The sequence below is a fragment of the Equus przewalskii genome, chromosome 2, assembly GCF_037783145.1.
Source record: "Equus przewalskii isolate Varuska chromosome 2, EquPr2, whole genome shotgun sequence".
Classification (NCBI taxonomy): Eukaryota; Metazoa; Chordata; class Mammalia; order Perissodactyla; family Equidae; genus Equus; species Equus przewalskii.
Genome location: NC_091832.1, coordinates 11,285,004 through 11,301,527, shown reverse-complemented (window position 1 = coordinate 11,301,527; position 16,524 = coordinate 11,285,004). Strand labels below are relative to the sequence as shown.

At 40.7% G+C, this 16,524-nt stretch overlaps 1 protein-coding gene across 1 annotated transcript in view; it reads right to left on the bottom strand.

Annotated features, from left to right (window-relative positions):
* Nucleotides 1-16,524, bottom strand: part of LOC103565687 (cytochrome P450 4X1-like) — a 38,457-nt gene that overhangs the window by 11,184 nt on the left and 10,749 nt on the right. The window contains exons 2-6 of the mRNA XM_008541819.2: nt 15,690-15,831; nt 14,494-14,538; nt 13,568-13,695; nt 11,469-11,596; nt 11,232-11,386 (exon numbers count right to left, since the gene is read on the bottom strand). Coding sequence (XP_008540041.1) covers nt 11,232-11,386; nt 11,469-11,596; nt 13,568-13,695; nt 14,494-14,538; nt 15,690-15,831 — 598 coding nt within the window. The remainder of the gene's footprint in view (nt 1-11,231; nt 11,387-11,468; nt 11,597-13,567; nt 13,696-14,493; nt 14,539-15,689; nt 15,832-16,524) is intronic.

Genomic DNA, 16,524 nt, shown 5'->3' with positions numbered 1-16,524 from the left:
ACAATCAAAGAAAAACAAATTACAGAGCAAGCCATATCCCATGAACAGCTTCAAATCTTGCCTAATTTCTGGAAGTTTTATTATATTTAGATAGATTTAATTTTTAAAGATGTTTATTTTCCCATCAAATGACAACCATTGATCAAAGCTCCAAAGACAAACACAACAGACCAAAAATGTACTTCATACAACTAGATAGGCAATATAATTAAGATGATTTCAAATTTAGGTGCAAATGACCAATCATTCTCTTCTTTCTAAGGCAAATATCTCATTTTCATGGGAAAGTTATCAAATGAAATGGAGTAAAATGGAACACAGGTAAAGATATGCCAACATATGTATAATTGATGGGGCTTATAGCACAAACAAAAATGTGGAACAGAACATTTAAAACAATAATCCAAGAGACCTTTCTGGAATAAGAGAAAATTCAAATCTACATATTAAAGGGTACACCCTATGCCTAAAAAATTGGAACAGAATAACCAATTGCAATATATAGCCTAGTAAAACTATTTGACATTAAAGACAGAGAGTAGAAAATCCTCAGAGACTCCAAATAAAAGACTAAATGACTTTTAAGGGTAAGAAAATTAGGCTAGCACCATACTTCTCAAATACAATAAAAAAGCCAAGACAAGATTAGAGCATTTTCAAGAAAATCAAGGAAACAAAATGTGAGATAAGTATTTTATATCCAGCAAAATTGTCCTCTGAACATCAAGTATACTGAAAAACAGTTATCAACTCGCATGAACTCAGAAAATATTACATCCATGAGCCCATATTGAGGAATCTATAGTGGATGAGTTTCATCCAATGAAGAGAGGAATGGAAAATTTCATAGATTTAATTCTAGATCTCAGACTAATATAAGGATAGGTACATGGGCAGACTAATAACACATAAACATTAAAAATGAAAATAATGCAACTAAAATTAGGGGGAGTAGAGGGAGAGAGGGGAAAGTAGAATAAGAAACCTAATAGCTGTCCAGGTGAGAAATAAAAATCACAAGATGTCATTAAAAACTGACAGACCAGGGGGCTGGCCCCATGGCCGAGTGGTTAAGTTCGCGCGCTCCGCTGCAGGCGGCCCAGTGTTTCGTTGGTTCGAATCCTGGGCGCGGACATGGTACTGCTCATCAAACCACGCTGAGGCAGCGTCCCACATGCCACAACTAGAAGGACCCACGACGAAGAATATACAACTATGTACCGGGGGGCTTTGGGGAGAAAGAGGAAAAAAATAAAATCTTTAAAAAAAAAAAAAAAAATGAAAGCTATAAAAAAAAAAAAAAACTGACAGACCATCAACCACAGTCCCCAAAGGACAAGTACTGTATGGCTCCCCATACACGACATAACTAAGTACCTAGTCAACTTCATAGACAGAAAGTAGAACAGGGGTTGCCAGGGGCTGAGGGGGGAGTGGAATGAAGAGTTATTGTTTGGTGGGTATGGAGCTTCAGTTTTGCAAGATGAAAAGAGTTCTGGAGATGGACGGTGGTGATGGTTGTACAGCAATGTGAATGTACTTAGTAGCACTGAACTGTACACGTAAAAAAGATGAAGGTGGTAAATGTTATGTTGTGTGTATTTTATCACAATATAAAGTACTGATCAACCAGATAGCAAAAGATTAAATAAGGAAAAATGGGATTAAGGATCTATGAAATGACTAAATACTACAATCGACATAGAACAAAAATATAAACCTTCTTAAATGTCAAAAGGTATTACATTTAAAAAGAGCAAAGAAGACATACCACGTAGAAAAAAAAACACGGCACACTGTCCCCCCAAAATTCACGTCCACCCAAAACCTATGAATGTAGCCTTACTGGAAATAGGGTCTTTACAGATGTAATCAAACTAAGACGATGCCATATAGGGTTAGGGTGGGACCTAATACAATGACTGGTATCCTTTTAAGAGGAAGAAATTTGGACACAGACCCTGCTATAGACTGAGTGTTCATGTCCTCCTAAAATTCATACGTTGAAATCTAATCCCCAATGCGACAGTATTTGCAGGTGAAATATTTGGGAGGTGATTAGGTCATGAAGTCATTGTTTCTAAGCCACTCAGTCTGTGATATTCTACTTTACCACCCCAGATGGACTAAGATAGGCACACAGAGGGAAGACAACCACAGGAAGACAGAGGCAGAAATGAGAGTGAAACAGCTGCAAGCCAAGGAATGCCAAGGATTACCTGCAACCACCAGAAGGTAGGAAGAGGCGAGGAAGGATTCTTTCCTAGAGCCTTCAAGAGGGATCATGCACCTGCCAACACCTTGATTTTGGACACCTAGCCTCCAGAACTGTGAGAGAATGAACTGTTGTTGTTTTAAGCCACCAAGTCTGTGGTTACTCGTTATAGAAGCCCTAGGGAACTAACACACACACTAATTATAACAGAATACACATAGGAAAACATTATAACACGACAATGTTGAGATCAAACATGTCAATCATTTCAATAAATAAGGATGAGAATGACTAGCTTACTAAAATAAAAAGATTTTCAAATTGGTTCAAAAAGCAAAACTCAAAAAGGTTCTACAGGGGCCAGCCCCGTAGCCGAGTGGTTAAATTCACGTGTTCTGCTTCGGCAGCCCAGGGTTTCGCTGGTTCGGATCCTGGGTGCAGACATGGCACCGCTTGTCAGGCCATGCTGAGGCGGCGTCCCACATGCCACAACTAGAAGGACCCACAACTAAAAAATATGCGACTATGTACTAGGGGGATTTGGGGAGAAAAAGCAGGAAAAAAAAAAGAACATTGGAAACAATCATTAGCTCCAGTGCCAATCTTTAAGAAAAAAAAAATGTTCTACATATAAGAAAAGCACATAAAACAAAGTAATTCAAAACAGGTAAAAATAAAGGCATGAACAAGGATATACCAGGCAAGTGGAAATGACAAGAAAGCAGGAGTTGCAATCCTGAAATCAGACAAAGGAGAATTTGAGCAAAAACTCATTAAACAAGGTCAGTTTCTAATGCTAAAAGTCATGAAATCACAAGATAGAACAGTTATGAACATATACTCAAACCACAAACATGGCAGTACTTATTTAAAGCAGAAACTACAAGAGATACAAGGGAAAATAGCCAGAATCACATGAATAATAGGAGTCTTTAACATACTGCTTTCAGAACAGGACATGCCTAGTGGATGAAAATAAGATATAGAAGATCAAAACAAAATAAAAAGCAGAACATACAGGGAGAAATATCAACCACCATACCTAATAGAGAGTATATCTTCTTCTCAAGAGCACACGGAAAATTTACAAAAATTCATCATATATTAAATCAAAAGCATCATGGGCCAGCCCCAGTGGCCTAGTAGTTAAGTTTAGCATGCTTCGCTTCAGTGGCCTAGGTTCGGTTCCAAGGCATGGACCTACACCATTCTGTTAGCAGCCATGCTGTGTTGGCAGCCCACACTAAAAAAAAAAAATAGAGGAAGATTGGCATGGACGTTAGCTCAGGGAGATCTTCTTCAGCAAAAAAAAAAAAGACAGAGAGAGAGGAAAAAAAAAAATCATTAGTAAGTTCCATAAAGGGGAAATAGTAAAAACAATGTTCTCTAATTGCAATAAAACTAGAAAGTTTTAAAGATCAAAAAATAAAAAGCCTTTGCACCTAGAAATTTGTAAACCTTCTATTAAATACCTTTACGGTGAAAGGGAAATACAAACAGAAATTACAGAATTTCTGAAAAAAAACAATGATACTGGAAAATTTACTTATCAAAATACATGAGATATATTTAATCAGTGAACAAAAGAAAATTTATAGCCTTAAAAATTAACAATAAAAAACAGAAAAAAACCATCCTAAAATTCTGATGGAATCAAGGGACCCCAAATAGCCAAAACAATCTTGAAAAAGAAGAACAAAACTGAAGGACTCACATTTCCTAAGTTCAAAACTTACTACAAAGCTACAGTGCCCAAAACAGTGTGATACTGGCATAAAGACAGACATATACCATATATAAGTAGAATATGTGAATAGAATAGAGAGTGCAGAGATAAACCCTGGCATGTATGGTTAAATGACTTTTGACAAGGGTGCCAAGACTATTCAATGAAAAAAGGACAATCTTTTCAACAAATGGTGCTGGGAAAACTGGACATCCACATGTAAGAAAAAGAATCTAGACATAGATCTCACCTCTTTCACAAACATTAACTTAAAATGGATCATAGACCTAAATGTAAAAACACAAAACATCTAGAAAATAACACAGACGGAAACCTATGTGGCCTTGGGTTTGGCAATAACTTTTTAGATACAACACCAAAAGCATGATTCATGAGAGAAAAAATTGACAAACTGGACTTCACTAAAATTCAAAACTGCTCAGCAAAAGACAGATTTAAGAGAATAAAAAGACAAGCCACATTTTGGGAGAAAATATTTGCAAAAGACGCTTCTGATAAAGGATTGTTATCCAAAATATACAAAGAACTCTTAAAACTCAACAATAAGAAAAAAAGCAACCTGATTAAAAACTGGACCTAAGACTTTAACAGACACCTCACCAAAGAAGATACGCAGATAGTAAATAAGCATACGAAACGATGTTCCACATCATATGCCATGAAAGTGATGCAAATTAAAAACCACAATGAGATACCGCTACACATCTATTAGAATGGCCAAAATCCAGAGCACCGGCAACACCAAATGCTAGCAATGATGTGGAGGGACAGAACTGTTCATTCATTGCTGGCAGGAAGGCAAAATGGTAATGCCATGGTGGAAGACAATTTGGTGGATTCTTACAAAACTAAACATTTTCTCACCATACTATCCAGCAATCATGCTCCTTCGAATTTACCCAAAGAAGTTGAAAACTGATGTCCACACAAAAACTTGTACACAAACACTTATAGCAGCTTTATTCAAAACTGCCAAAACTTGGAAGCAACCAAGATGTCCTTCAATAGGTGAATGGGTAAACAAACTGTGGTACATCCATACAATAGAATATTATTTAGCAATAAAAATAGAAGAGCTATCAAGCCATAAAAATACATGGAGGAACTTTAAATGCATATTACTAAGTGAAAGAAACAAATCTTATAAGACCACATACAGTATGATTCCAAATAATGACATGGAAAGGGCAAAACAATACAGACAGTAAAAAAAATAAATAAATAATCAGTGGTTGCCAGGAGTTTAGGGAGAGGGAAGGAAGGATAAATAGGTGGAGCTCGGGGGAGTTTTTAGGGCAGTGAAATTATTCCGTAATATGGATACATATCATTAGATTTCTCAAAATCCATGGGGTGTACAACATAAAGAGTGAGCCCTAAAGTAAACTATGGACTTGAGCTTTCTGCTCAATTTTTCTGTAAACCTAAAGCTCTCTAAAAAGTAATTATTAATTTAAGAAAAACATACTAAAAGTCTCTTTAAATAAATCAGTTTGGGAGGGTGACATCAGCATCATGGCAAACTGAGTTATTCCCTTTATCTCTCCCCTCTAAGCTACAACCAATCAGACATCCATTGACAAACAAAGGATTCCCTACACAGCACAATGGAACACCTAAGAGATCCGTGCATCTATATGTCTGAAGGTAGGTATACAGGACTTCTGGGAGGCAGTGAAACTAGGGTAATAGCTCCTCCCACAGGGGTGATCCAAAACCAGATCCTCACACCAGCACACATGCCTGTGTCCAGAGGCTACAGGGACAGAAAAGGCACTCACGGCTTAGCCCCTGTCCTCCAGCAGTGGTGGGTGGCACAAACTCCCTGAGGGTTCAGGACAGAGTGGAGCTGGTGACCCAGCCCCCTCTCCCTCCTCCAGCAGTGGCCCAATCTTTCCAACAGTGGGGACAGTATCCAAAACACACATTTTCCTAGCTGGGGTGAGGCACCCTGACCTGAGTTTTCAAAATACCCCAGCTAGCGCCAGTGGCCAGAACAAACAAAAAAACTCACTCCTTGCTTAGCCCTCGACCCCCACAGCAGTGGCAGGTGAACCTGCAACCTGAGGCTTCAAGAACCACACAGAACCCATGACCCAGCCCCCAGTGGCAGCACCCCCGATGCCAGCTCTAACAGCAGCAGGGGCTGCATACAAGTCCCTGGGTCCCCAGGCCCCTGGCAGCAACAGCAACACTCGTGAACCCAGCGCCCCTGGCAGCAATGCAACCAGCACTCCCAGACATCCCAGGAGCAGTAGCACAAGTGGTGCACATGGCAGCAGTATCCAAGCCCATGGAAAACCCATGGAGAGTAACACGAGACCCAGGCAACCCCAGAAGCAACAGAAGTGCTCACAGCCCAGTGACCCCAATGGTGACACCCAAGATTGCAGTAACATCAAAAGCAGCAAGGCACCAGCAACCTCAGAGGCATAAGAAGCAAAAGGAGGGCACTGACGACACCTCTAGCAGAGGCAGCAGAGGGTAGAAAGTGCAGGCTCTCAAACACAACCAGAAGCAGCTCAGAACTAAAGTAACCAAAGCCGTACTCAAATAAGAAAGGTGGTTATCACCACAAATGTGCCAGCAGATGATCAACTCATCAAGTACCATGAAGAACTACAGTAACACTGCAGAACAGAAAGAAAATGACAACTCTCCAGAAACCAAACTTGAAGTCACAGAAGATTACAATCTAACTGACACAGAATTCAAAATAGCTGTCATGAAGAAACGCAATGAGTTACAAGAAAATCCAGAAAGACAGTTAATGAGCTCAGGAATAAAATTAAGGAGCAGAAGGAGTACTTCACCAAAAGGATTGAAACTTTAAAAATTAAAAATAAAAACAGAAATTCTGGAGATGGAGAACACAATTAATGAGATGAAAAGTAACGTAGAAAGATTGAAAAATAAAGCCGATCATATAGAAGACAGAAATAGTGAGCTCGAAGATATAAATCCAGAAATGATTCCGGTGGAAGAGGAGAGAAATAAGATACTTAAAAAACGAAGAAATTCTATGAGAAATATCTGAGTCAATTAGGAAAAGTAACATAAGGATAATAGTTATCCCAAATGGAGGAGAGAGGGAGAAAGGAGCAGAGAGCTTATTCAAAGAAACAATAGCTGAGAACTTCCCAAACCTGGGGAAGAAAGTGGATACACAAGTACCTAACAGCTAACAGAACTGCTAATTATGTCACTACAAAAAGACCTTCTCCAAGGCTTATATTAAAACTGTCAAAAGCCAATGACAAAGAAAGAATATTAAGGGCAGCCAGAGAGAAGAAAATAACCTACAAAGGAACCTCCATCAGGTTCTCAGCAGAAGCTCTACAGCTAGGAGTGGAATGATATATTCAAAATCAGTGTGATTCTAGCACATGAACAGATAGACCAATGTAATGGAAAAGGAAGTACAAAAATAGATCCAAGTACATATGTCAATTTAGACTATGATAAAGGTGGTCATTCAAATCACTGGAAAAGATGGAACTTTTTAATAAATGGTGATGAGACAACTGGAGAATGATCTGGAAAAATTAGATCAACCCTTGACCCATACATAAGAATAAACTCTAAATGGATCAGAGATCTAAATGCAGGAGAACAAAACTGCACAAGCACTAGAAGAGAGCATAGGTGAATTTCTCTATAACCTGGGTATAGGGCAGTGGTTCTCAACCAGCGACAACACTGTCCCCAGGGAACATTCAGTAATGTCTGCAGACATTTTTTGGTTGCCACAAGCGTCAGAGTCCTACAGGTATCAAGTGGGTAGATGTTAGGGATGCAGCTAAACATCTTACAATGCACAGGACATCCCCCCAATTCAGTCCAAAATGTCATTAGTGCCACGGGTGAGATACTCTGGAATAGGGGAAGGCTGTGACTATTACTCAAAATCCAGATTCAATAATCAACAACTACAACAAAAGTTGCAGGGTACAAAATCAACTTACAAAAAGCAGCTGCATTCCTGTACTCTAATAGCGAACTAACAGAAAGAACTCAAGAATACAATCCCATTTACAATCGCAATGAAAAGAATAAAGTATCTAGAATAAATGTAACCAAGGAGGTGAAAGACCCATACAGTGAAAACTGTAAGACTTGAAAGAAATCTACAATGACATAAAGAAATGGAAAGATATTCCATGCACATGGATTGGGAGACTAAACATAGTCAAAATGTCCGCACTACCGAAAACAATCTACAGATTCAATGCAATCCGAATCAGAATCCCAATGACATTCTTCACGGAAATAGAAGAAAGAATCTTAAAATTCATATGGGGCAACAAAAGATCCCAAAGAGCTAAAGCAATCCTGAGGAAAAAGAACAAAGCTGGAGGCATCACAATCCCTGACTTCAAACATACTACAAAGCTATAGTGATCAAAACAGCATGGTACTGGTACAAAAACAGGCACACAGATCAATGGAACAGCATTGAAAGCCCAGAAAGAAAACTATACATCCACAGACAGCTAATCTTCGACAAAAGAGCTAAGAACATACAATGGAGAAAGAAAAGTCTCTTCAATAAATGGTGTTGGGAAAACTGGACAGCCACATGCAAAAGAATGAAAGTAGACCATTATCTCACACCATACACAAAAATAAACTCAAAATGGATTAAAGACTTAAATGTAAGACCTGAAACCATAAAACTCCTAGAAGAAAATATAGACAGTATACTCTTTGACACTGGTCTTAGAAGGATCTTTTCAAATACCATCTTTACTCTGGCAAGGGAAACGAAAGAAAAAATAAACAAATGGGACTTCATCAGACTAAAGAGTTCTGTAAGGCAGAGGAAATCAGGAGCAAAACAATGAGACAACCCACCAATTGGGAGAAAATATTTGCAAATCATATATCCAACAAGGGGCTCATCTCCAAAATATATAAAGAACTCATACAACTCAAAAACAAAAAAGCACAATTCAATCAAAAAATGGGCAGAGGATATGAACAGACATTTTTCCAAAGATATACAGATGGCCAACAGGCACATGAAAAGATGTTCAACATCATTAATTATCAGGGAAATGCAAATCAAAACTACAATGAGATATCACATTACACCTGTTAGAATGGCTATAATTACCAAGAAAAAAAACAACAAATATTGGAGAAGATGTGGAGAAAAGGGAACCCTCATACACTGCTGCTGGGAATGCAAACTGGTGCAGCCACTATGGAAAACAGGATGGAGATTTCTCAAAAAATTAAAAATAGAAATACCATATGACCCAGCTATCCCACTACTGGGTATCTACCCAAAGAACTTGAAACCAACAATTCAAAGAGACCTATGCACCCATATGTTCACTGCAGCATTATTTGCAACACCCAAGAGGTACAAGCAACCCAAGTGCCCATTGACTGATGACTGGATAAAGAAGACACACAATGCAACACTACTCAGCCATAAAAAAAGACAAAATCGTCCCATTTGCAACAACATGGATGGACTTTGAGGGTATTATGTTAAGCGAAATAAGCCAGACAGAGAAAGACAAACAGCGTATGACTTCACTCATATGTGGAAGATAAACAAACACATGGACAAAGAGAACAGATTAGTGGTTACCAGAGGGCAAAAGGGTTGGGGAGTGTGCATAAGGGGTGAAGGAGCACATTCATATTGTGACTGACAAATAATAATGTACAACTGAAATTACACAATGTTATAAACTATTATGACATCAATAAAATTTTTAAAAATCCAGATTCAATGAAAGCAAATATTGATAAATCTAACTAAAGAAAAATTAAAATTTTTGAAAGGTTTTTTTTTTTTAAGATTTTATTTTTCCCTTTTTCTCCCCAAAACCCCCCAGTACATAGTTGTATATTCTTCATTGTGGGTTCTTCCAGTTGTGGCATGTGGGACGCCGCCTCAGCGTGGTTTGATGAGCAGTGCCATGTCCGCGCCCAGGATTCGAACCAAGGAAACACTGGGCCGCCTGCAGCGGAGGGCGCGAACTTAACCACTCGGCCACAGAGCCAGCCCCTGAAAGGTTTTATTTTGAACAACTGTAACATTTAATCTTTTACCTAATACTTTGCATTTTCTCACCATAATTATGTAATACAAAGACAACATAAAGATTTTTTTCACAAGTCCCATGGAGATGCCCCCAAATCCACTCCTGTTTACTCCAACGAGCCACACAAACGTTTACATTTTCTGTATGGTCCATCATGCGAACAGGTTTGAGAACTCTCGCTGTAAATAATGCCCGTTTATGTCTTAATTGTTTCTAACTTGCTTATCGGACTGTCCTCCTTGCCACATCTAGGTTCATGTGTGCACCTATGTCTGTGAGTGTGCAAGTGCAGGTGTGTCTCGCAAATTTCCTATGGGTAAATATATCTGATAGTTAACCTTTACTCCACGGCAGGCACTCTCCTAAGTGCTTACATATATTAACATATTTAATCATCACCATGAACCTATGAGATTGGTTCATTTTTATCCCCATTTTACAGAAGACACTGAGACAAAACAAAGTCACACTGCTAGTAAACGTGGAGCTGAAAAAGGATTAGTTAACTGCTTGATAAATATGCTCTATCTGATGCTCATGAAAAGTCATGCTGAATTGCTTAAAAAGCTTAATCTATCTCAACTTTTATGTTAGTTTTGCTAAAACTATTTATTTTTGAACTGGGCTTCTTTTACTTTAGTTTTTTATTGTGGTAAGAAGACTTACCCTGAGATCTACCCACTTAGTGACTTTGTAAGCGTACAACACAGCATAGTGAACTATAGACACTGTGTTGGACAGCAGATCTCCAGAACTTACTCAGCTGGCATAACTGAAACTTCACACCCGTTGAACGACTCCTCATTTCCCTCTTCTTTTCAATATATGTCCATGTTTACTCTGTTCTCCTCTTCATTCCTATGTTGCATGAATGCTCTTAGTTTGTCATCATTATGGCAATAAATGGGCAAAAAGCCGTAGGCCATGTGTGTCTTGAAATATTAAATGCCCACTTGGATTATATTTGTATTCATAAAAATTGTACATAGTAAAAACTGCATAATATATAGAAAATTTCTGATAAGACTACTACTATGGATGCATCAAACTCTTGTAAGGACTTGTATATCTTTTGAGCAGTGTCCACATAAGAGCTCCATTAAGACAAGAATTCTTTCTCTTGTCACATTGAGGCCTGTTTCTCCAGACAGACACAGTACAATGATGAAAGCGTTATGGCCATGGGCAGCTCAAACCCAAGAACTACCTGTGTGCTGATGCAGCATTTGGCTGGTCTCCTGTAAGCGGTGACCCTCAGGGCTGAAGTTGAAAAGTATGTTGTGGTGACGTAAGAAACTGTACAAGCGATAAAAGATGATTTTGCTGGCTTCAAATGTCGATTTTACATAAAGATCACAGTGGCTAGAAGAGAAAGTGAGGATAATGTCAATAAATGACTTAGATAATGGCAAACAAGTGTCTTTTTTGTCCTCCCATAGCTGACCTGTTTATCTGGCAGTTGGTCTCCTGGCTGAAAGCACATTTCATGAGTATGTCCAGGGCCATCAAGTTGATGTGCTCAAAGACCTCCACGATCGTGTCCTGAGTGCCACAAATCTTCTCCCACTTGCCCTGGCACAGGAGGTCAAGATCAACAGCATCACCATCATGAGACCGCCTGTATCTGAAGACTCCTCTCTGACCCTGCCCTTATGACGTGAGGGAGACAGCCCCGACCGAGCAGGAGCCAAAGGTCATGAAGGGCAGTAAGACAAGTGCTTCTTTGGCATGAGGAAGGGAAAATGAACCCAGCTGGGTGAGAAAGAAGATGGAGTAAACCAGGTGTCTGGTAAGTGGCTGAGTGAAGGAGCTTTGGCCTTTCAATTATTACCATAACTCTGCTTTAACACAGATCAGAGTCCCAGTAAAAAGACAGTCTCTGCTACAAGACCCATAATTACAGGGCTTCCTCCATCAGCATCCCCAAACTGCTAGACACCCCACCCCGACACTACTCTCAAACACCATAACCACTCTTAAAATAAACCTGGAACATTGGGGGGAAAACCATTTTCTATTGAGAAGTGGGAGAAAGAGACAAGCCATGATTGGAGCAGCTGCAGGGAGCTGACGCCCAGCCAAGCGCTGCCTGCGTCCACTTTACCTCCCCGAAAACGACCTACTCACACACCTGAAAGGTTTTGTAGCTTAAACTGCCACAAAGTCCCCTGTTGAATGTGTATTTGTGATAATAAGCATTCTTTCTGTCAAAATACATATAAATCTCAAGGTTTAAGTTCACATCAACCTATACTTGTTGAGCACGTATGCCTACGGCTGAGTGCTAAGAATTTGGAGGCCACAGGAAAAAAACATTATTTAATGCTTCTACCTAAATGTAATTGTTTAGTCAGTTGCTTTCATCTTGAATTATGTAAGTTTTGCTGAGTACAAAGAGTGAGTTTAGAAGAAATGAGAGCAAAGAGGCGGCTCAAAGCTGGAGGCACTTTGGACAACTCAGCAGAGGGAAAGCTGTGAGAGGAATCTCAGGGAAACGTGGGACTGAGAAGCCAGCAAGATGGAAGTGGTTTAGCGAAAAGGAGATAAACTCAAAGAGCACCACCGGCTGGTTTGCAATCGTGCATAAAGCTGCGCAGCACCAAACAGGAGCAGCATGCCCCGCCCTCTAGCCTGTGCCTCCAGCTCTCTGCCTTGAGAACTCACACGGGTATTTTCACCACAATCTGGCAAACTTCAGGTTAAATCCGCTTCTGTGAGCTTGGCTGAGAGCCCAGCCAACCAGCTGCTAACAGCAGTTCTAGAGAAAAGAGATGGGTTTGCAAAAGGGGGAGGGAAACCTGGGCTTTGTTTGTGGTGTCTGAAGTGTTTATGACGAGACTGTATTAATGAGGTACTCGTCTGATTTTTAAATAAGTGCACTTTAAAGGATATCACGTACAGTGGAGTTTGGGAATAGAACTCACTTATACACCAGGGACCGCCCATAGGAATATTCCTCTGCACAGTCCTCCTGCCCCTTTGGAGGGCGCAGGTCAACTCCTAAAGATCACCCACTGTCTACAAGAGGACACTCACATCTGCCACTTCAGTGTAGACACTTAGCCTTTGCTAGGTCCTTTATGGCCTTCAGGAGAGTCCATTCCAAACTCCAAACCCTTGTTCACACAGACTCACTCTGCCGAGAACGCCCTCGTCCATATGACCCACATGTTCTAGTGCAGCACACATTCATGGTAAATTGGAGTCTCCTCTGAATCTGAAGCTATTGTAGGCGCTCCTGGTTTCCTCACCCGTCGCCTACAGCACCTACCGTCTGAATCCTACTACTTGGTCCTTGGTTTACTGCCATAGGATCTCAAAACATATCTAAGATAGATGACCAGATCTTCCTCTTTTTTTATCACCCCAAGAACAATCCCAAAGCTTTACATGGACACCTATTGCTCAGTGGGTACTTGCACATTGGTTAATTTCTAGAAATCATCCCCCTTAGACTCTCACTGCCCATTAAACATATGTCTAACCCAGTCCCTGTTGGAAGCATTTTGCAACACACCAGAGCACTTTTGTCCCTTCACTTACCAACATCATGTTCACAGAATGGGCCATCACCTCGACATATGATTTCAAGATGTTAGCACTATATCCAGGAGTTAATAGGCAACGGTGCTGGAACCACTTGGGTCCATCGAGACTCACTAGTCCTTTTCCTTGAGAAATAAAAGGCACAAAACCTCATGCTATTTTATTAGATGAGACAAGGAAGGAAAGGTGAGGAACACAGACATCATGGAATGACCATGATGCATAGGTGGTCATGACATAGTGGAATATCAAAGCAGTGCCCATCTGTTAAGATTGAGGGGAGTTTTGATGCTTACATCTGGGATGGATGTATTTAGCTTCGTGAGAAAGACTCCAAGTTTAAAAGCCTGATGAAAGTGATAATCCTGGAATCCCCAGTTACGACCTGTCTAGTAGAGTCATATGTCGCTTAATGATGGGGATATGCTCTGAAAAATGTGTTGTTAGTTGATTTCATGGCTGTGTAAACATAATAGAGTGTACTTGCACAAACCTGGATGGTATAGCCTACTACACTCCTAGGCTATATGGTAATAATCTTATAGGAACACCATTGTATATGCCCTCCATCATTGACTAAAACATCATTATGCGGCATATGACATAATAGAGTAGGTCACTTAAACTTCCTGAGGCTTGGTTTTCTCAATCATAAAGTGTGATAATAAATATCTACTTCACTGTGTCGCTGGGCACATTAAAGGAAGGTGTATACATAAGGCACCTTCTCTAGCTGGTCTTGTCTATATACAAGCCTGGTCTCTAGCTCAAAGTAGAAACACAACAAATATTCATGTCCTCTCAACTCCAAACCAATCCATGAACTATACTGGGAACACAAAATTCACAAGGAACTAATGCTTTAATGGAAAGGGGACTTCAAGCGAGAGAGCGGGGCACCCCTCTCATTTGCACATACATACCAAGACATGGAAGCAAGACCTTGCATGGGTACTTGGACTTGGGATCTGCAGAGACAAGCAGAGGAGACAAGAGACAGCATCAGAGGAAAATCACTGGTCACCACAGGCGACAGTTCTCTTCATTTGGCTGCACTAACCACAAACAGTGAGTAAGAGGGAGCCCAGAGCTCACTTCCTACAGCCCTTGGCAGGCCCGGGGAAACCCCAAGCCTTGGTTCTGGAACCAGAGAACAGAAAGCCCACAAGACAGACAGGTTCAAGAACCCAGGTTCCTCCCTTGTTTACACTTCCTCCAACAGACACAGAGATTGCTGACAGTCACAAGGTTCCAGGACAGGAGTTGGGACAACATATTGTATCCTTTCTGGAAACCAAATGAACTCTTAGAGCTGGGGCAGCAGACACCAGAGAGGGAGGTACAAATGCCGCCTGGGGCCCCCTGAACTCTCACCTGGAGATGTTTAGGCTCGTGTGCTTTAAGAGGTGAGCTTGAGAGGAATCAGCTGGGGGAGGGGCAACATGGAGACTTGCAGGGAAAGGCTGCTTCCTTGTACTAGGATTGACTGAGAGCAATCGAGACAAGGGCACAGGGACGAAAGATGAGGATACCAGAGTTTGTGGAGCAAGAACTGCACGTTTAAATTTTAGCTATGAGATATTCCACCATGGAAGCCACGGAAAAGGATTGGATGGGGGAGTCAGATGATGTGTGCCCCCAAAAGGGAGCACAGTTGGGAAACAGGGAGAAAAGAAAAACAATATTTGGACCGCAATCAAGAGGTTAGACGGGTAGATTAATGATCTAGGAATCAGGCTGACATACTGAACAAGTAGAGGCAGAGCTACGTCAGCATCCCCTGAAGACTCTGCTCAAGAAAGGGGCTGAGGGTGGGGAGTGTTGCTGACACTGAAGTCACAGAAGCAAGAGAGGCAAAGGAAGCCCCTGGTGATCTGGGGGTGCTTCCTGGCCTCTGAGATATACTGACCTAAAAGGGCCCACGGGAGCCTGAACCAGACCAGGGCCTGGGGGACATGGGATCCCCTTCAGGATTGGTAGGAAACCTCCCCACATTTTCTCCAGTGTCTCATAAAGGCCCAGTACTGATCTCTGCTGCAGAATTCCTTTAGAGTCCTGCCTGTGGGTTGCGCATATCATCCTATGAGGATTACATTCTTGAGATTCCCTCTTTTCTTACCTGTTCTGCTCAGAAATGTCTTCGCATAGTCTGGGTCATAGATATAGAAAAATGCCTGGAAGGGCCCAACCCAGCAAGGAAAGGCACAAGGGTATTTTTCGACAAGCTCCTCAAGCTTCTCCATTTTACCATCCTGAAGTAACTGTAGTGAAAAAAAGTGAAGGAAATTAGAGAAGTCAGCCAGCCTGGATTTGTCCCCTCTTAGAAACACAAGCTGAGCTCAGGGCCTGGATGAGGTTGCACAGGCAGAGGGGCCAAGTCCTTTTCCTGGAAGTGGGTGATAGGTTCACTTTCCTTGGGATTTCTAAGCTTGGGGTATAATTTTCTAAACAAGGTTAGTATATTTATCTTTTCACTATAAATACATGTTGTATCCCCAGACTAAGTCACTGCCAATGACATATACCCAACCGAGAGGGTGAAGGGAGCCAAGTCACACACTCTGCCTCACCACCAACATCACATACTTAGATTAGAAGTGGAGTCTGGAAGCTGAAAAAGTTTTTTTCCAATGTGGAAAGCAAACTATTAGTAGATTGACATGACCCATCATCCAGCTCACCACTCCATTCCCTCTCTCTTTTCCTCTGTAATGACTGATGAGTGATTCTTTCTCAAAACTTAATAATGAAGACTTCTTTCTAAAAACCTGCCAACTCCATCTACAAAGAAAATCCAATTCTTTTCCCTTACGACAGTAGAAGCCTCATTTAAACAGGTGTATGAAGCCTGAAGCAAACTCAAATACAAAATTCTAAGCTTCCAACATTTATAAATCAGTACAAATATTACCATCAGAGATGAACTTTTTGCCTTGACAAGCAGATTACTAATG